Here is a 22,003-nt window from a genome sequence, read left to right as displayed (position 1 = left end):
AGTAACGCATAATGGTGCTACCCAAGCCAGTGTCATGAGCTGTGACCAGCAGCGCTATGAAACTCTGTAAGTCATCCAGCTAAGCCGGGTCTTTGTTACCCCTTTTTTCCTCATCCAGCCTGATCAAGATGATAATGGGTCGGCTCCTCGGATACAGCTTACCACTGTGCTCAGGAAACAGGCTGAGAATACTTTAAAAAGGTCAATAAGCTGCAGGACTCCCACACATTAGTTGCTGGGGGAGAGAGAAAGGAGGCACAGACAGAGAGGAAAAAGGGAAGAGATTGTTTCTGAGCATTGTGCTTTAATGGAGGATGACAGGACAGTCGCCAGTCCAAAATCAAAACCTTGACAGCACGAAACATCTTACACAGGCAGACACATGAGACTTGTACTGTTTTACATTGTGTGTGAATTCCACTTCAAATGTACCGATTTGATGCTAATGAAGATGTGTGCCCATTATCCACTCCACAACCTGTGAGCACACGTACAGAGCACTCTCCTGCCAGTGGAGGGTCCGATAAAAGGTAATATTATCTCTTTAGAACTCACATGAATGACAATTCTACTACAGCTGCGTATCTTCACATGCCATATGCCTGTAGGCAGCGAGAGATAAGGACCCCTGTGCTGCAGAGGCACATGCACATGAATTGCTGTTACCCCCCACATCACCCTACAGCCCCCAGACCCAACCAACCAATGTTACCATGGCAGCCAGCCACTATACATTGTAATTAGCTGGTTTAAATCCCCAAGGCTTGGACTGGTTGGATACAACCCACTGCCTACACAGATTAGAATAGCCACTGTGGACATGGGGCCTGGAGCAGTGTCTGTCTGCACACATGTACACAAGAGGTCGCATTCAAGTGCAGACACACCTATGCGCGCGCACGCATGCACGCACACACACACGCACGCGCACACGCGTACGCACGCGCACACGCGTACACACGCACACACACAGACATACAAAGACACAAACATCTACATAACTAATTCATTATATTTTATCCCCAAACCATGCACCGGCTTCCCTGTGTTTTATAAGCTGTACAAGGAAAACAATCCTAAACATGTACTGTAGAGCTGCTCACTGCCAACACACACCCACGTTCTAAACGGCAGTGCACTGTACAGCCGCTTGACTGTGTGGGCATCTACACCTCAGTGTGCACCAGTACCCTCTGCATTCGTTCGTGGGCATCTGCTAATGGAAAGTGTATCAAACTGTGCAGTGAAACAAAAGAGCTGCGACGAGTGAAGCTATTAAAATGTGAGCGGCTGTCGATAGCCCTCAGGGCAACCCTGGCAGTGATTGTAGTGTCTATTTATTGCACTCCCCAGTCCAATTAGAAGAATATGATGCAGATTAGAGGCAGCGACTTTGATACAGGCTAGGTGTGTTAGATAGAAGAGGATGCCCTGAGCAGTGGTGCGCTGCTCAGTCAGGTTCATGTTTCATCACAATAACACCATTAAAGTTGCCATAAATGAAAGGCAGAAAAGAGTCCGTCTTTGATATCACAAAGAGAGACCCTCTCCTCGGGGAGTCAAAGGGAGCGCCAAAATCGATGAGAAAGTTTGTGACAAAGAAGAGATCCATCTGGAAACTAATTAGGCCAAAAAGAGACATGAAAATAAAAACTGGCAGTGTGTGGGAGTGCACTCCAAGTGAGAATACATGAAACTTTCTGCTGGATCTCACTTCTTACAAGGACATTTTATCATGTATTTGAGCAGTCTATGGGGAAAGTATGAAGGCAGTTATCAGAGAGACTTGTTGGCTCAATGACAAGGGCCAAACTGTTTTATTGTGTCTTGCAACAAAGAGCTGCTGGGCATGTAATTCTGAGAATAAGTCAACATCCTATTAATTATGTGAGTGTGATCACTTTGAAATGTTAAAATAGAAATCAGCTCATACACATCAGTGTGTCGCATCAGCTTTTGCATATCAAACTTCACCAATGTGAAACTATTGCACATGATTGCACCATACCAAGGCAGACATTTATGTGCTTCTTTTTACTTTCAAGTTATAAATAACCTCTGGGGCCAAACTGTTGCTCTTTTCAAAGCCAGATGACACTGATTTTCACCTGTGTTGGTGCCAGCTTGTCAAATCAAACTTTTTTGAATATAGAACTACACTTTTGCTCAATGTTAAATTCTCACACTTAGTGTGAGAGCTGAGAATAACCCCACGTTGCAGCAGCTCCTCTGTCCCTGTATCTTTGTTGGCCATGGTCCAGGTGTTGAGTCAAACACCTGCATAATGGGAAATTAGAAAATCTATAGAAATATATGTCTCAGGAAAATATTGTAAATCTTATTAGGTTCAGGCCTCTCTGCAGACTCATGTTGTGAAACTTTGCTGTTCTCTTGTGCTCACCAACCATTAGCCAACTGATACTGCTGTGTATCTGCTGAGCAGTGAAAACTACACAATGTCTAGTGTGTCAACAAACATCCCATTTCCTGATATACACATACTTTATTTATTTTGAGAGATTTTTATTAAATGAGATGTCGGAAAAAGTGACAGAAGAGATAAGAGTAAGAGAGGATGCAGCATGATCCCTGATAAACTGAGAGTGCATTCAAGACACAAAGCCATCTGGCATCGAGTGTGTCAGCACATTGCACGCATGCGCGCGCACACACACATACACACAGACTGGAGAGGGACCTTGTGGATGTCACTCCATTGATTTAGAGTTTGGTCCATCTACAAAAGGTCACAGTTAAGTGGTGAATAAACAATGGACAGTGATTTAAAAGAGCCGCCTCACCATGGAAGTCAGTCTGTTATAATGCCAGCATCCTATATAGGTACACATGAACAAATAAACTTCACAACTGTCAGTCAAGTTCCTTACATTTATAAAGAAAGGGAAAAGGCATGCATCTCTCTGTTACCTCTGATAGCTTTTTTCAATGAGTTACTCTTTACCTAAATTACACCCTTTTCGCTCAGATTATCCCCCCTGATATAGTCGCACCACCTCCCATATACCATCTCTTTAAGATGTATTAACCCTTCTACTTGCCTGGTTGTTTCTATACCTTCTCTCTAATAATCTCTCTCTATAATGTCAAAGACAACCAGGCTAAATGTGAGCATCCACTTTGGACCCCAGCAGAAAAATGACCTATTGAGACTAGAAGGCCAAATCTTCCTGGGGCCATTAATCTTTAATGATTCACACACAAACATGCTCGGAAACATATACACATGCGTACACACAATAGGATAGAGCAATGTCTACCTGCAGGATGATGGATTCTTGTGTTTGCTCACCTGAGTCTGTCTCACTGACTGGTCGTTGCTCGAGTGCATCCATCAGCCCTTTCAACTCATAATGGCCTCATCTCCCTTTCCTGTCTCCCCCTCTTTTTCCCCTCCCATCCTCTCTTTCGCTCGACTAGCCTGAATGCTTAATCATGGACCCTGCCTTCCGGGAGCATGTAAACACGCCAGCCGCACCATTGGCTGAGGCGGTGGTGTTACTCTGTGCCTATTGGCTGAGGGGAAGGGCGCAAGGGTGGCAAAAGAGGAAGGGGTTGGTGGTTACCATAGCCCTACAGGATGACTGCTGTCCATAGTAACATACCAGACACACACACACACACACACACATACAGCTCCAGCCCCTCAGGACATGGTGAAGGTCCCCACAGACTCACCGAACACAAACACACTCAGACACATGACACACCCTCTAACATCAAGCACAACAAAGGATTTGCAGGGCTTCACCCACGTGAAGATGGTACGATATTTGGCACTGAAAGAATAATGGAGTTAAAGCTGCTCTTTGAGGTATCAGAGGCAGATTACAGCTCACTTTAAACCAGTGATATGCAAAAAGAGTACCTAAGCTCAGTTAATCACGTTTCCATAATTCCTCTATTTCTATGCAAAATACTGACTGCACGGTTGATTTGGGGTCAAACTGACTACAACAATCATTATTAAAATAGCACACACTGAAAAACGCAAATGAACGAAGATAACCCCAATTCTGTGGTCAAAGATGGCCCGGGGCTTAACTATCTATTTTTATATCAAAAATAACATTCATACATTTTACATGAGCTCAACACTGTGTATAAATAACAATGTGAAGGCGAATTTACAACTGTTGAAGGAAACATATTGTCAGCTGTAAAAGATGTTAACATTGTGCGTTATCCCGAAAAAACAGAAATGAAAACAGTAAGTAAAAAGAACAATCGAGCGAATTGCTTTTTAGACAGTTAGCATGTAAGCTATTTCATAAGAAGGATACACATGCTAGAGTACAGTTTTTATAGAACAGAATCATCCATTTATAACATAAGCTCTAACTTAAAGCTACACTTTGATAGCATTAGCTTAAAAAGGCTAATGTACAAATCTTCTAGCTTTATCCTTTATATGTTGTCAAACTCTTTACCATCAGACCTCACTTGATAGCGGTTTATCATTATTAGTTTAAAATTACAGTTATGTAGTCTGGATCTGGTATTTCATATCACAACTGCAGTATTTGTCATGAAATTAGAATATGGATATACTCCCCTAATCGTTCAGTCCCAATAATACAAGAGGTCTTTGCTCTAGCTTATTCTCTCTGTGTGTAAAAGCCACAACAACCTACTCAGCTGAGCCAAAACCTTCATCTATTATTCAAAAGGTTGTCATTGAATGAACCCCAGCGGCTGTGGCACAAGGAGTACAACCCCAGCAGGGAAGTGGGCGAACAAGCAGCTAAGTTAATGTTACAACTTAGCGCCAAATCCTTACTTCACTCCGTTCAGCTGGACTCACTCACTTGGAACGATGAGAAATGAGCTATGTCCGCATTTTGATGGGGCTGTATCTTCACTGCAGCTGCACTGTGGCTGTAGATGTGTGGTGCTGTATATGACAGTCTTTGTTTTACGCAAATTATGGGAAAATACACAGCTTAAGCCTATGGATAATGGTATGCTCTTCTAAACTGCAGCCACAATATATACCAGGTGTGTTTTTTCAATTTAGTGACATGTATCCTGTCAATAAATAATGTCTATGGTAAACTGGAAAAAAAAAACCTTAAATGTGGGATTTTAGCTCTTGCTAGATAAGAGCACCAGCTAAATTGTTTACTTTGCATCCGCATTTCCAATCTCTCTCTCTGTCACACACCCAAAGCACCGAGCATTCGGCTCTCCCTCCGCAACATCACACAGCAGTTTCCTGGCTGTTTTGGAGAAGCGAAACATAAAGCAGATTACATAAGCATGAACCCCTTAACAGGCCCAATGGGAAGATGGAAGCTTGAACACAAAACAGAGAAAGCATGGCATGGAAGAGGAGGTAGACATGACGGTATTACATAACAACACTGCTTTGGGCTGACTCAGATTCTTTCTCCCGCTCGGTATGTGTGTGAGACAACAGATTTGAATGTCTGTTTCTATAGCTACAGAGGAGTGAAGTGCAGGAGCAGCTTCATCTATTGATCAGGATAATGGATAAGGTTGTACAGAGTGAAGACTTGACATACGGTACAGATTGAATTACACAACACAGAGTTTTATTCCTAAAAAGCACAACCTCACTCTGTCTGCAAATTTAGTGGACAGATGTAGTGGCTGTTTTACAATGACGAGCAGCAGTAGTGCTAACAGCAGTTAATTGATTAATAATGGTGTGATCAAGCATTTACAATGTTACGACCATAAAGATCTGGGGTTTGATTACTGATAATGGTTGGCGTGGTGTCATGATTTCCATCAAACAAAAATGTTGATGGGATACTATAATACATATTTACTTGCCATGATTCAGTCAGTTTTGCTCAGTGACACTGATATCCTAAAGTAAAATAAATTGTCTAACATTATGTCCAGATACCAGCAGTAAAAACGGGGCATCTTCACAGTTAATCTGAGGTTTAATTGGACCCTTTGGTGGCTGTTGTCTTGTGTTCTTCTCTGTGGTCAAGCCCCACATGACATGTTTGGAAACACTTCCAGATCTCATTGATCTGGACTTGTTTCTGTTGGTACTGAGGGTAAAGCCACTGAGTGAGACGGAGAGAGACTGAGGGAGATGGAGAGAGGGAGGGAGATATGTGGGTGGTTTGGTCAAAATAGATTTTGTATGGTGTGATAAATGAGACATCCCTAGTTGTATTAAAACTCCCTTTACGGCACTCTGCTGGGAAGCTATCCAGAATCACTTTGCTGTGCCCCTGTTTGCTGAGGCAGGCCATGTGACAGCCAACTAACTACTAACATTAAACACTTAAAGACAGAACTGGGACTGGATTGAAGTCGGCCAGGAGCAGCTAGCCAGGTTCATCAATCACAGCTGCAGAGGGGAACCCAGCCCATTTTTGATAGGCAGGGAAACACATCATTGTTTAGTTAAATGTGAAGCAGAAAACAGAGACTGTTAGCATCTGTGCCACACAAAGTCTTATTACTAATGAGTCTTAGGTCCTAATTGTCCGGTTAAAACACCATTTAATCAGCCATGGATGAGTGATTGCGCTAATGTATCATGAAGCCATCAAAGTGACTCTAACTTGTGTTTTTTCCACAGGTGTTTAGGGGTTTTAATAGCTAATGAATTGTTCTTTTTTGTGTCTTTATTGAGATTAAGAAGATTTTTGTTCCAGTAGGATGAAAGAGACATATTTGTGAAGCATGTTTGCCTTGGTTGACCAGTAAGTTACACTACAGCGTTTTGCTATGGTGGCTACTGCTTGTTTGTCTAAAATCAACACCAAACAGAATCCACTCTGCTGCCCAAATGTGGATTAGATTTGACCTATGAGTCAACACACACTCTTTTATTTCTACAGTTTATGATTAGAGTGCACTCGCATGTTGGCACCAGGACAGAAAGCAGATTACGTCTCACCAGAAACATGTTATTACTTTTTTTTTTTTGCAAATACAGCAGAAAGTAGGGATTACACAGCACAATTTAACCCTTTACAAACTGTAAACAGTCCCCATGACTCATACAGTGGTATTTTAACATGGCTTGCTGGTCTGAACCCAAGTTCTCTCCAATACACTGACAGGATGTACAGAAATGAGGATAGATTTATTTTTAATGCTCCCTCGAAGCTGCAAACATATTCAAGCCTTCCTTGCTGTGACTGGGATTAGGAAAAATCGTTTTGACATACGTGCGTGCGTGCGTGCGTGCGTGCGTGCGTGCGTGCGTGCGTGCGTGCCACCTTGGCTCTTCCATACCAAAATGCCCATATTCTGGTGCTTACATAATCTCGCTTTCCTTTGATGTTGCTTTAGCGTCACGTGGCTCAGAAGCAAGCCAGAGAGCAGTCTGGCTAATTCTGTGAACGCTACAGCGCAGGCTGATGTCAGAAGCCAGAGTCAGAGTCTGCCACTCTGGCTGTAGAGATGGCAACAGTATTGCAGCTTGTGCGCAGAAAAATATGGGTTTAGAGACAAACATGTCCTTGATTAATCCCATTCGGGAGTTTGGTTACAGTACAACAACACTTTTTTCAATTTGATATTCCAAAGAAAGGCCAATCCTGGTCAAATTTGTCAGCATAATATATTGGGTGGGGATACAAGGTATTTGATTTTTGCTCATAAAAATACACAAATATTTTCAAACTGATATTTGCTGTTTGCAGACGTCCATACCAATATATGCATGTATTTTTGCATACTGCATACAACATCGAGTCTACCACTTTGAGTCTACATATCATTATGCAGATGCAGACAGTATTTTTCTAAATGTACACATTCACTAGGCAAAATGAAGAAAATTAGTTATAACAGCATTCCCAGCGGGAAAAATGTTCATGTTGGGCTGATGATAATTTTCATTTTAAAGCCTTTATACCAGTGACATGATGATCTAAATTTCTTGCAAACTAGCTAAGACAAATCAACACTTTTAAGTCAGCAAGGGACAAAAACGCTGTTAGAGACAATTTCCAATGTACGAACCACTGAAACAACAAAGAAATATGATACGCAGTACAGGACTAACAGATGAACCGGTTAGAGACAGAAAATGGAGACAAAGGCACTCCCAAAATGCTTCTAAAATCAGATCATGGGTACAAAAAAAAAAAAAACCTTTTACCCTGCAGAATATTATAAAACTGGTTTATCAGTTTTATTATAAGTGTGTGTATGTGTGAAAAACACACTCACAAAATTAAAAACTACTTAGATCAAGAGAAGACAAAAAAGGGCGGCGTCGCAAAGGATGAATGGGAAAATAAGAGGTTTGTGTGGTAGTATTTGCAACTGACATGCACACGCACATGCACAAAAACACTAATAGCCGCCTGGGAGTCTACCACTTACGTTTCTGCCTGGACAAATGGGGCAGGGGATGACTGATGAGAGGTCTGGGCCAAGTGATTTGGATTGGAAATGTGTTTTGTGTACTTACACTGATGAGAGTGCATACCGCTCTGCAAGAACTTGCAGCTATTCTTTTTTGTCTCCATTTTATTCTGCAGTTTGTTTGTCCTTGCCTATATGTGTGTTTTGTGACCTAAATCTGGTGTCAGTTCAACAAAGATGAGATGCAGTGAAATACAAAAGCTGAGGCAAACGTTGCCTTGATCAGCTGTGGCGAAACAGCGGAGCTGAACAGAAAGTCTCATGGGGGAACAAGGCGGCTGTGGCTTCAAGCATCCCCTCCCACTTTACTCAGGGAGTTAAGGATGTGTGGTCACCGCTTAACACTGAGCCATTAACACAGATTCAGTGGCTGCAGAGAAAGGATGCAATTACAGCCTAATGTTTTGTCCACTACATGGCACTCCACTACGCTACAGGAAGGGTGGAACCAGGTCGTCATCCTACGTTAACATTCAGGTATGAGTCATCTTCCCCCCTCATGGTCTGCCGAATGCTGACGTGTTATAGCCTGTGAACTGGTGAACGGGCTGTTTCAGGGTCAGTGTAGTGGGAGTCTGGGAGTGTGCTTCACATTGGCCCTTGAAAAGCTCGCAAAACTGGGAGTGTATTTTTATTCCCGAGTGGAGGAAAGGGCTGAGTTCAGCAGCCCTTGACATACCAGTTAATTCATACTATACACACACACACACACACACTCACACACACACACGCATATGAAGTATACAATAAAGGATGGATTGAAGCAAAAGGATGACTATATGACAGGTGCACAAAAGGACTGTGCCCTTTCCATTAGAAGAGCTCATTGTAAAGCCTGGATGGGCCCTGTTGTAATGTTAATATCTATTGTACACATCCAGCCTCTCACAGATTTCAAATGTGCTAAAGCACATTAGGTGTTAAGTTATGATGTATTAAGTTTCTGGTCACAATAATGCCAGAACCAAAAGAGCAATATTAAAATAGTACACGTATACAGTCCCCGGTGATCAAAATTCATTAACATCCAGTTACACAGACCTGATCTAGTTTTGAAAATGGACTAATGTGTGCACTGTGCTGAAACAATCCAGTGCTGTGATGCATTTACAGGTAATGGAAAATTATGATTTTGAGAAAAGGGACAATATCATAAAACATCACTACAGCATCACACAAACAGTATGAACTTCATTTTCAAATACATTTTTTTTGCAGTGATTAAGATGATAAGTTCCATTCCAGCATGTCTGTATACTAGACATGAAGCTAGTCAGTGGGCGATTAGCTTAGCTTAGCATAAAGATCGGAAGGGGACACTGAATCAAGCCATCAAGCTGGCACTACCACTTCTTAAACTAATCTGTTCGCCAGGGCACTGCATGCTGATCGCTATTGGCTGTACCAGTTACTAGAACGTTATCTAATAGCTCAAACTGAGTCAGTGCGTTTACATGCACAGCTTAGTCTGATTACAGCCATAGTTCGACTATGCTACTCAATCGGACAACTGCAATTGTCCGAGTATACATGCCGGTGAGAAAATTGGATTATCGGTACGCTAGGTGGCGCTGTACCCATTTCAACTAGTGGTAACAGAGCCACCTCCGGCTGACCTCTTTACGTCACTAGCTGCCTCGGCATTCAAGAAAGATGGCGTACGAAGAGCGAGACGAAGCTACATCTTTGTACATTTCGTATATGGTGTACATGATAATTACACAAACTAGACGCACAATGGCGCTCTTTCCTGCGGTGATTTCGGAGGAAAGACGCCGCCGCCGCCGCCGCCGCCGCCACCGCCATCCTTCTACTTCCGGCTCACGGCCCCAGGGAAAAATCTTACGCCTGTGCAGAACGCAAAATCCGATCCGATCCGCAGGAGTAATGCAACTATCAATCGAATAATCTGGGTGCTTTAATTCGACTATGAGAAATCCGATCTGGTCCGATTTTAGTCAGACTAAGGTGTATACATGCATCTTAAAGATCCGATCATAGTCGGACTTACCCAGTAATTCGGTTTTCTTGAGTGTCATGTAAACGCACTGAGTGTGGGTTTGACTGTAGAGCTCTTATCTGAAGAGATAACAAATTTCATTAATGAAAATTACGCTTGTTGTTTAATAATTACAATGGCATCTAGTTGTGCTGCTCCTACTATACATTATGAACCGACTTGATCAGAAGCTTTAGCTGTGCGACAAACTCACACATTAAAGAATTCCAGGTAAAACTTTTAATTCCTTACATGTGGTTTTCAAAATCATATTAAAACGTACAACAAGTAACTTTTAACTAGATATGAAACAGTCACAAATTAATTGTGATGCCTGCTTATGACCTACATGGGCAAAAATGAGACCATGAACAAGAAAAAAGACTATTTCTATACAGTTATTTTAGTTATTCTTAGTGTCTGTCTCCAGGCCCGACTCCAGCTTATTCAGGTTTAAAAAAACACTTTTTATGGCAGAGTGCTGTGGATTAATTGAGTCTCGAGGCCTGAGGGAAGAAGCTGCTCTGTATTCTGGTGGGATGACACCAAAACAAAGCTTTAATTTGTTTCAGCGTTGTCATCGCTTGTCTGAAGGGGGCGCCAGAATCAACAAAAATAAATAAATAAATGTTTTTCACTTTGCTGTAGAGAATTAGCCATGGACAGGTGTGTGATGTCCTTCTGCAGTGTTTACGTCCCTCAACAAGCTGCTAGCAAGGCTATCAAAAAGTAGCCTTCAACTATCTCAGTCAGTCATGTGACCCTCAACTTGCAAGTTTTAGTGGTCTGCTGAGAGTCTTGTGACTGGAAGCGGGAGGAAACAAGTAAGTCACTGCACTGGGCCAAGGCAAAGTCCTTTGTCTTTTCTATACTTCAGTTTACAGAGGTATAAACAATCAAGATTTATCCTGTCAATTGGCGAGCCATAAAAAAGGTGCTGGCAGGCAGATTTTTTTATTATCTTTTCATTTTTGGACAGAGCCAGGCTAGCTATGTTCCATCTATATGTCATGCTCCTGCTAAGGCTAATCGATAGCTTTGGCTTAATTTTAGAGGACAGACAGAACAGTGGTATAGATGCTCTCATCTAACTCTGGACAAATCAAGAAACCATTCTATCCAACCAGTCAAACTAGTAGCTGAATTGTCACAAGGAAAAAACACATGTTAATGTTGCCATAAGAAACAAGACAAAGATACACAAAATCATACACTTATATATTACGTGACATGAAAAAGCTCATGACTGTACAGTGGGATACTATTTTAACACTGCAGCTGCCTTCATTGTCTTTCCAACAGTCCCCAGTCCTCTTTGAAGAACTAACAGCTGCCTCCCAAACACACTTCTGACAACATGCTTAAACTTTGGGTTTCCTTCTTTCTTTTTTGTATCACTAAAATCCCAAACACCAACACCCGCTCTCCCGCTTCCTCTCCTACTCAGTCCCTCCCTGCAGATTAAGGCATGGTAACAATGGTGACACAGCAGAGCAAATCCCAAAAGGCTCTGTCTTGTGCCCAAAAAACTCCCAACACACACAAATACTCACAGCATCTCCACAGCACACAATTACAGCTGCGCCTTATAGGAAGTGTATAATCACTGCAAAGTGGTATTCACTCACTGCTCTTTATTAAAACATGGAAAAAAACATTGTTCATATCCTGCTTTATGTAAGTCATCCTCATTATGATGTTCCTTTTATAGTAAGAGTTGTATTTATATAAAGTAAAATAGAAACAAAACAAGGTCTGACTAATTCAGGAGGAACAGCAGAGGGAATTGTTTCTAACTCATTATTGTCCCTCACTGCAACCTGAAAACACTGCTAACGCCTCATCTGAAAACAGTGCCAAAGTGGCCAAGCTTACAGTCTGACATGTCAGACTGTAAGCTGGGCAGGGCATGAAGTCACAATAAAGAGCAGATTAAATATTCAACGTCACACAGCTTGCGTCCTCTATAGGTTGGAACATAAAGTTCTACCTCCAGGTTGTAAGTATGACTCACTCTCCCACACTACATTTCTCCAGGCTTTCCCCTGCCTCTGTGCCTGCTAGCAAGCGAAAAGCCTGACAACAGCAGACATGAGTTGTTCCCACTATGAGGGAACAGAGGCGAAAGGAGGGGGGTTTACCGTCTTGTTATGGACAGCCACAGTGATGCACGCTAATTGGAAGTCCAGAGAAAATGCAAAGTGTTCCGTGTGTGCATGTAGCTCTGGGTTGTAACACGAACAGGCAGCAAGAGATGGAGAAGGAGGGGGTTGCTGGGTAAAATGGCTAGAGGTAAAGACGAGCGCAAAGATAAATGGGAAGCAATGTGCGGAGAGGAGTAAATAGATGGATGGAGGGATACATACTGCTGTAGAGGGTGTCGATCCAGGACAGCCGGGGCAGGCCACGAGCACTGAGGGGCTCCATCCTCCTTTTTTCTCCTCTCCCTATCTCACTCACTCCTCTTCTTGCTTATTTCTTCCGTCCTTTTCTGTTGCTGCTCTTTGCGTTTCTCCTTTATCTTTTCCTTATCGCTGAAAGACAGCCTTCATCTCGCAGGTTGAAGCAAAAAGAATCATTTGGGAAAAATGTCAAAAGACACCACGGGGGTCCAACAGGCAGACGAGCGAAGACGGACTGAGTGAGTGACCGGTGTGTGTATGTGTGTATGACAGTGAGAGAGAGAAAACAACAGGCTGGAGACGACCACCGCGGACCGTTGCTAGGGGAAGGGAGAAGCACTCCCTCTCTCTCTCTTTGGCTTGCTCGCTCACTCCCATTCAACCCTCCTCTCTCTCTCTCTCACTCTCGATTCTGCGCGAATGGCTGATCCGCCTCTCTGGCTCTCTCTCTCCTCGAGCTGAGGCAGGAATTCAGAAGCAATGCATTATGACTGTGTAGCAATGAGGCTTGAGTCAAACATGAATTCACTGGCAGATTCTCATTCTGTCTTTAAGAAGCCTTATTAAATTAACGCCAAAGGTAGTTTAACTATTTCTTCCCCTTAATTTCCTGTTTTTTAGGTCAACAGCTCCCTTTTGAAGCACGGCAACTCAACTGCGTTACCTTGCCGTCTTGTAGGTGCCTTTTAGGCGAATATTTTTCATCTTAATTTTCTTTTTTCTTTACCAATCCAGGTAAACATCTAAATTATATTTAAATAATGTTTTCGAGTCTTTCTCGAAGATATAACTGACCAAGATGACAGAATAAGTCCCTTCGATAAAACAGGCAAACCAAAATACTAACACTACAAAAGTAGATAAACAGTTCCCACTTAGAAGCAAAAACCCTGAACAGAGGCATGATTTCCCAAATTCTTTAAAGCTGACTTGTCTTCCCACTATTCAAGGTTTGTTTGTGCACTGTTAAGGGTGGAAGGGGCGGTGTACTTAAAAGCTTTCTTTTGGTTCAGCTCTGTCCTTACATAGAAAAACCGTGAGCATCATAAGAATACAATTGAAAAAGATACTCTTTATATACATAAAGGTAAGGAGGACATAGCCCGAGAAATATTTGTTTGCCTTCTCCTGAGGATGGTTTTATTATGTGTCTCTCCGTCTTTTCTTAGGGGTTTCTGATGTGTGATAGTAGAGAATACCCAACACAATCAGCTCACGTTTGCTGCCACTTTAATGCCACACACACACACGCGCGCGCACACACACACACACACACACACACACACACACACAAATGAGCTGCTGTGTGTGAGACAGAGTCAGTCATTCAGTGACAAAGTGACTGCTTTAGATGTCACGTTTTAAGCTACTTCAGTCTTCTGTTCCAGTGGCCGCTTGCTCTACACACACACACACAAAAGTATCAGGAGAACATGAAAGAGAAGCTCAGACATCTGTGTGTGTGTGTGTGTGTGTGTGTGTGTGTGTGTGTGTGTGTGTGTCGACTGTAGAAGGTGGTTGGACAGAACTGAATACTGATAATTCAGCTGACTCAATTTAGAATGTACTGATGAAATGGAAAAACATACTGGACGACCCTATAGTTGATTTTTTTTCTACAAAATAGGGTTTTTATTCTGCTTGGTATCATAATTTGTACCATGAAACCCACAAATGACAACCTTAAGAGTTTATGTTATCGCCCATATCTGTTGGTTTGTCAGCGGGACTACACAAAAACTACTTAGTGGATTTCTTCAGAATTTGGATAGAGGATGGGTCAGAACCGAGAATAGACTCCATTAACTTTTAGTGTGGATCCAGAATTTGTTTTCTCACTTTTTTTACCAATGCAAGGTGTTTTTTTCACATTTTTGTTAATTTCCCAGGAATTGGGGATCTTGATGAAAAATCAGGTGTATTTAGGGGGCTGGTATCTATGAATGAGTACAATTTGATGTGGATCCAAATAAAAATCTGGATCTAGCTTTAAATGTTTTATTTTATACTGCTTTAGGCTTAATTAAGGCTTAAGGTTTTTCCACATACCAAAGTCATAAAATACAAATGTTTTTTAACAATATCTGGGAACATCCGAATCAAAATAATGACTTGAGCACAATTTTAAACCCCCAACATAGAGAAATTAGGTTACAGTACAACCTTCAGCTTGTTAAGAAAGCAAACAAATCAACATTTTGTCATTATATTATTAGGACTTTAATAGTCTGTTTTATTGATTTTCAAATGTTCTCTCTGTCAGCTTCTAAATGGCACATTAGCTCATTTAGCACATTAGCTCTCCTGTTGCATCCTGTTCCCAGAGTCACAGCTGACAGCATCACCACACAGCGCCCTTTCTTCTCATCAGGCCCAACTATCTGTGTTTATGAACGCATGTGCTACATTAGAGATGAGCACCATGCCAGCGGCAACAAAGCCTCGTATGAAACCCTCTCTTCAAAACCCCTGTCAGGTCCACTCCTCCCCCCTTCACCCTCCTCTAACCAGCATGGGGGAGGAAAGACGGGAGGGTTGAGAGGCAGAAAAACTTCAATTAGGACACAAAGGCTGACAGGAGGAACACCCCCCTTCTCATTCTCCACCCTCGGCAGGCAGAGCACCAGGCCCCAAGCACCGCTCTTTGTCTGGCTACAGAGCTCTTATGTGCCAGCTGGAGGAACCAACACACACATACAACGACAGGGCACCCACAGAGCTCATCTAGCCAGAGGTCATAATTGTTTGTTTGTGTGTGTCAAGGCATTTAATGTAAGCCTGTGTGTGTTAATGCATGTCAAGGCTGTTAATGAATATAAATGTGTGAAGTCGAGGTTTACACACACACACACACACACAGACACACACACACACACACACACACACACACACACACACACACACACACACACAGGTTAATGTACAGGGAAATACATGCAGACCGAGAACATAGGGTTGGGTTAGTGGCACTTCATCAAAAATAGATTTATCTACTGTACAGCCTTACACACCCTTTGTCTTAAAACTGGGACAATAGTGTGTTCCTTCTCTTGCCCACCACACACACACAAGGACACACACACACACACACACACGGACACAGAGCTCTACCAATGTGATCACTTCTGTATATGCATGTACCTGTCTTCTAGGTTTTTGAGCTGCCCACCTCCCCCTCCTCAAGGCCTCATCATTCAAGGGGTAGAGCCAAACAAAGAAAACACACAGATGCCATGCTTTCACGCACACACACACACACACACACACACACACACACACACCATACAGTATATGCAAACACGCCAAACTGCATGTTACTCTTCCCGGAGCGTCAAGTACATTTATCAAATATTAATAGGCAGTCAAGCTGTGTAGTAAGAAGGGCCATTACTATCTGTCTCCACAATCATTTCACACGCAGCCACAAAAATACAAAAAACACACAGCCAACCAGCGTGCACAGAAGATTCAGGTATGAGCAGCTGATGTATCCATCTGGTTGCAAATGTTGGGGGGGAGCAGTTTAGCTCTTTATAATACAACAACAAAGCGCAACATATCAGCGATGGTTCAGTCTCCGTAAAGGTCAACATTCACCAACAGTCCTCCACTCTGTGTGTGTGCATGTGGCGGAATAAAGGCTTAGAAGGTGGATTGAGTGGATGGATAAGATCGAGACTTCAGGCTATCATAATTTTAAATGTCTCCATATACGAAATTGGTTTTTCCCAGCAAAGCAGGAGCATTGTGTGGGATTGCCTTCAGGTCAGGTGGAGTCTAAAATCAACTCGTACAGTCTCCTCTTTGTGCACAGAAACAAAAGAGTGTGTAACTATTCTGAATGTACATGCAAAACAAAAAGACAATATATCATTACTCAGTGCAGCTATAAATATATGGTCTACAACAAAAAAAATCAATTATTGCCTTTGATCATGCATGTCACCCCACTGTGAGCACCCACTGTACTACATGATGCTCCAAGGCATATTTAGATTTCGCAAAGTCAAATTTGAGTTAGAGGTCTTCTGCACCACTGAGTTCCGCAGGATATTTGATTATTCACTCCACTTAATAAGATTTCTTTTGAAGGTGTAAATAAGTCATGTTCTATACCAGGGGTACTCAAATACAAATCTTAAAGGGCCACAAAGATTTTTTTGAATGACTCAGAGGTCCATGTATTGAGGTCGGTCAGGCCACATGCAATAATACTGTAATATTCAAAACAAAATGTCCTTTTCATTCTAAACAACAAAATATGAACTAAAATAAAATGTAATTTCCATTTTAACATAAATTAAAATACGTAGTTGAATATTTCCTCTTTTGGTTTGCCTTCAAACATTGTGTCCATCACTTCAGTCATGCATTATTTTATTTCATTGTGACATAGATGTGACAAGAATCCTGCTTGCAGCTTGATATGACGATTTCAGTGCATTTATTTGTGTTTTGCTTATCTCTGAATTTTGAGGAAATGTAGGGCCCTATGAAATCCGTTCTATTTTTTCCCAAATTCCGTTTTATTTTTTCCCAAATTCCGTTTTTTCTGTTTTAATTTTTGGGAATTCCGTTTTTTCCGTTTTAATTTTTGGGAATCCTGATTTACTCTTATTATACTACTAAAAACAGTGTGTTTTCAATGTAAATAACTCAAATGTACACAAATTAAATAGAAATTACCTTAAATTAATTGAGGGGACAAACATATTTCCTCAATACTGTACAGTACAGTACATTAAAGTGAATCAAAAATATTTTGACTTCATCATGTCTTCATACAGTAGTATATTTTGTGTTTTTATGGGTTTCATTGAATAAAAACATGGTCAGCTCTCAGGCAGATCCAGAAAAGCCTCCCAGCCCAGGCAGAGTCAGCTAAGAAGGCTGTGGCTCACGGGGCTAGCTAGCTAACAGCAGCTACTGTTAGCAGCAGTTAACAGTCACTCTGGTATTATATGCAAATAATATGAATCGGACAGTGGCTAACTCTGACGCATTACACCTTTAATTATGATTTCTCAGGTCTGCTTCTTTGCAAAACAACAGTTCACCTGACACATACAAGTCGTTCGGGAACTGCTCGGCTCTGTACTGAGGGGTAAATGTCAAGTTTCTCAGCTTTTTGGCCGACGAAGACGGAGCCATGGGCAGCCACTTCGCCATGCTTGCAATGTTTTGACGGGTGAGCTCAGTCTGTGAGGAGGGGGGCGGCGGCGACTTGTTGTGCCACCCAGATTTGGTTCCCCCCATGCAGTTTTCCCCAGACAAAAGTTCCTCTTCCACACGAGAACAACATTTCAGTGAAATTATGTCAAATTCCGCGATATTCCGTGTTAAAAAGTAGATTCCGTTTTAATCGGCCAATTCCGGGATTCCGTCCGCAATTCCGTGATCGCGGAAATCATAGGGCCCTAGAAATGTCTCTTTTTTCCTATGCTTCGTCTCATAATGTCGTTTCAAATTGGAAATCTTCATCACAGCTTCTCCTGGCATATTGTAACGCCACTTGTGGACTGTGGCGCAATGGATCTTGGGTATTCTGTTGTTGTTGGTGTAATTATGGTTCGTGAATGTGTTTGTGAATAAGATGATATGTAAGATGGTTGTGGGTTATTTCACGTCATTTGTTCTGTGATTAAATGGTCTTTTAACAAGGATGATACAAATTTTGGCACCGTGAGTGAAAGGGTGTTTGCCGGGAGAAACTCCCCGTCCGTTACACTCTTTGCAACATTGAATATACATGAGGTCGCTAACGTTAGCTAAAAGTTGTCAAACTGCGCAAGGTGGTAAAGTAAGACGAAGGATTTAAAACCGCTGCATAGTCAGATACGTGGATTGTCCCGGTTGGAGGCAGAATAAATGCAACTTTGAAGATCGTGTTTCTGCGAGTTGCCGATTATCACTGTCCACTTTGCCGTAACAGTTTACTTGGAAACACACCATATTCAATCTCTTACCACCAGCAAAATGTGAATACGCGAAGTGCTCCGAAAACGAAAGTGAAAGTTAAAAGTTGCGCTCTGTCTGTGTATCATTGGCATGGAGACAAGTCCCGGTATACACGTGCTGACCCAACCAAAACACATAGTGGAGGAATAATAGTTTGGGGGCCACAAACAGGAGGCCGGCGGGCCGGATGCGGCCCGGGGGCCGCCTATTGAGGACCGCTGTTCAATACATTTCAAGGATAGCTTCTACTCGATGGAATCAAAGCTAAAAGTGGATAATAACATAATGGATTTAGTGACTGCAGACAATCTACACAAAATATGACCAGAATATTAATCATAGATGGATGGAAATGGTTTACTGGAATACCAAAATAGCACCATTACAATCATTCAGGGTGTCTATATGTATCAGACACTTACATTTGATGATATTTTTGCCCTTTATATGATTATTGTTAACCAAATCTTTGGACAAGTCTTCTTACTGTTATTCAAAGAATGCAGGCCCTTATAAAGGTAGAGTATATACTGTATGTGTTCCTGTGCAGATGGTAGGTTTTATGTAGAAATATGTTTTTTGTATGAGTCTAAACTTTGCTAACAAGTAAGTGAAAGTATATGTAAAAAAAAAAACAAATCATCACAAATGTCGACTTTGATGCAGAAGGCCTTGAATCATTTGGACAAAAATAATTTAAAAATTAGATAAGTGAAATTATAAGAAATGTTTTTGGTATGTAACTGCCCACATTTCAGACTAATGACTTTCAAGGCATTATATTCAGAAAAATGTAGTAAGCTTCTTGAAATTTCAAATGATAAGAATAAGATTTCCTGTCATATAGTCTGGAGGAAGATGGTCATCACCAGGCCGGCATGAGTGTGACTGTAACTGTGTGTGTGTGTGTGTGTGTGTGTGTGTGCGTGCGCATTTGTGTATACAATTAGGCAGCATAGTGGCCCACCAGCCAATCAAACTGCCACCCACCATTCTCCCACCCCTCCATGCTCTCTGTTCTACCCAGATACCCCTGCCTCAACCCCCACTCCACCAACCCCACCCACATGTAGCCCTTTTACTCTTCTCCAACATTTCGACCCCAGCCCCACTGCCTGGAGCTTCATTGTGGACGGGGGGGGGGGGGTATGTTGATAGCACTAATTTTCCATTCACCGCCCTCCATCTCTTCAGGGCAGCACCCACAGAGAGGTGGCAGTAAGTATGTGTATGTGCCAGTCTGCCCCATTTTCCCCTATCTGCTTGGAACACTAAGCTGGCGGATGAGAATAAAGTAAAGTGGAAATGTTAAAAGCTGTTTTTTAACAACCTGAGTCCGCTTTAAACACACTCTCCATCCGCCCACTTTAAACAGTGGTCCAGCACTAGCTTGTGAGTGTATGCATGTGAGAGTGAGAGAGAGTGCAGTCCCACACACAGGAAGTAGACAGCTGTATTTCCATGTGAGTGGTTCCAAGAAAGCCTAATGAAGCGCTGGAGTGAAGATGAATTCACAAAAACACAAATCATTTAAGATAAATACAATTCATCTTGGCAAAGAGAGGGGAAGAAATTAACACATTGCTGGAAAGATAAATTAACATGGACTGTTAAAAATGTGACTTTTAGAATTCTGAGAAAATGTCAGCATCCAAAGACACACACCTCGGAGATGGATGACTCTATGGCTGTATGTTTTTCAGACACATCCCTTTGTTTTGGGGGGTTGGGGGAGATGGCAGCGGGGACGTGCAATGACTATGCATTATTAACAAGCCCAGAGTGCACTAGTGATGAATGTCTGCTTGTTAAATGGAAATGTCTGAAATCATCTGGGGCAGATTTTTTATTGTTTGTTATTGTGTGCCAGTTTCTTTCTTTTTAAGTGAAATGATGTGACGAGCCCCATGGGTTGTGATTATCTCAAGTGCACAAATGAGTATTTTGTCCACCGTCTCTGTATTATTTCAACATCAATTCTACTTTCAGAATACACGAGGAGTTTATCCAACACTTACTATAGTGAGTCTCCGTCTTCTCATATGTGTGGAGGATAAAGAATATTCTTTACACAACCTCAATTGTTTACACCTCTCAATGACCATTAACCTATTCCATCTGAATGAAAAAGCTACAGCAAACAGAAGAAAACTAGGAGAGCTTGTGTCTGGTGTGAGCATCACAACATGTGCTCTGGCAGGCCAGATCCCCTCTCACCTCATTTGCCCTGGATCTCCCCCCGTAACTCCTTCAACATCCAATTATGTGTGACGACCCTGTCTAGCCGACCACTGTGACATATCTGCGTGTGTCTGCAGTTTCTATATTAAACCTGCCACTGATTTATGATAAGATAGAGCTCCCTTAAATACAATCCTATGCCTGTTCTTGTCAAGGAGAAAGATAGAGGAGGGGGCAAAGGGATGGAGGGAAGTATGTGTATGAATGAGAGAGAGAGAGAGAGTGAAAGAGCAAGAGAGGATTCATCCCATGCCAGCTGAATTCACTTTGATCTATTGAGGTCAATGTGGAAATCATCAGAATCATGCTGTGATTGGACAGACACCAGATAAGCAGGACTGCCCTGCACGCACACACACACACATACACACACAAACGTCCACACATGCCCAAACGTGCACACACTGTACAACATCTCATATGTTATTTATACAGTTAGCTCATCATTAGTGCTTATTTCTTGTAAGACAAGCTTCATTTTTCATCTTTCACAGCCACACTTGACCAAGTAACTTGTCTGATATGTTAAATCCAACCCAGCAAACAGTGTGTGTTTGTTTCCACTCAACAAACTGATTTCTAAGGACTGATTTCCACAGATGCCTGACAATAAACGGCACAGACAAACACACACACGATCACATAGTCCACTAATGAGGTTGAAAAAGGAGGGAGCAGCGAAGGTACTGATGTCTAAATAAATACCTACTGCACTCTAGTGTTTAGTTTCTGCCAGCACATGTTGGCATGTTCAAGTGTGTGAAGTGGACAGGGATGTTAGAAGACTAGACAAGGAAATTATGGGGAAGGATTCTGCACATGAATTAGAGAAGTCCATTATTACAGGAAATTAGCCTTTTGCAGGACTGCCCTATTAGTTCAACAAACTTTACAGTAGGCATTTACTCATTAAATGGATGAAAGTCAATTTTGGTATGGGTCATTTGGTATTCCAGAGTGAAAAAGGTAAGTTGAACAAATTGGCAAAATTGTGTTTAATACTTGAAAGACAATG

At 42.0% G+C, this 22,003-nt stretch overlaps 1 protein-coding gene across 4 annotated transcripts in view; it reads right to left on the bottom strand.

Moving 5' to 3' along the window:
• The window catches only part of abr (ABR activator of RhoGEF and GTPase), a 143,148-nt gene that overhangs the window by 104,664 nt on the left and 16,481 nt on the right, over positions 1-22,003 (bottom strand). The window contains exon 1 of one of the 4 annotated variants that reach the window (XM_030437414.1): positions 12,754-13,164. The exons of 2 other annotated variants lie outside the window; for them this stretch is intronic. In XM_030437414.1, coding sequence (XP_030293274.1) covers positions 12,754-12,814 — 61 coding nt within the window. In that variant the 5' untranslated portion in view covers positions 12,815-13,164. Of the gene's footprint in view, positions 1-3,310; positions 3,369-12,753; positions 13,165-22,003 lie in introns of those variants that run through there. One more of the 4 variants, XM_030437415.1, reaches the window with a different exon arrangement.

The sequence above is a fragment of the Sparus aurata genome, chromosome 13 (genome assembly GCF_900880675.1).
Source record: "Sparus aurata chromosome 13, fSpaAur1.1, whole genome shotgun sequence".
NCBI lineage: Eukaryota > Metazoa > Chordata > Actinopteri > Spariformes > Sparidae > Sparus > Sparus aurata.
The sequence above is the reverse complement of the archived record's forward strand: the minus strand, read 5'-3'. Positions and strand labels throughout refer to the sequence as shown.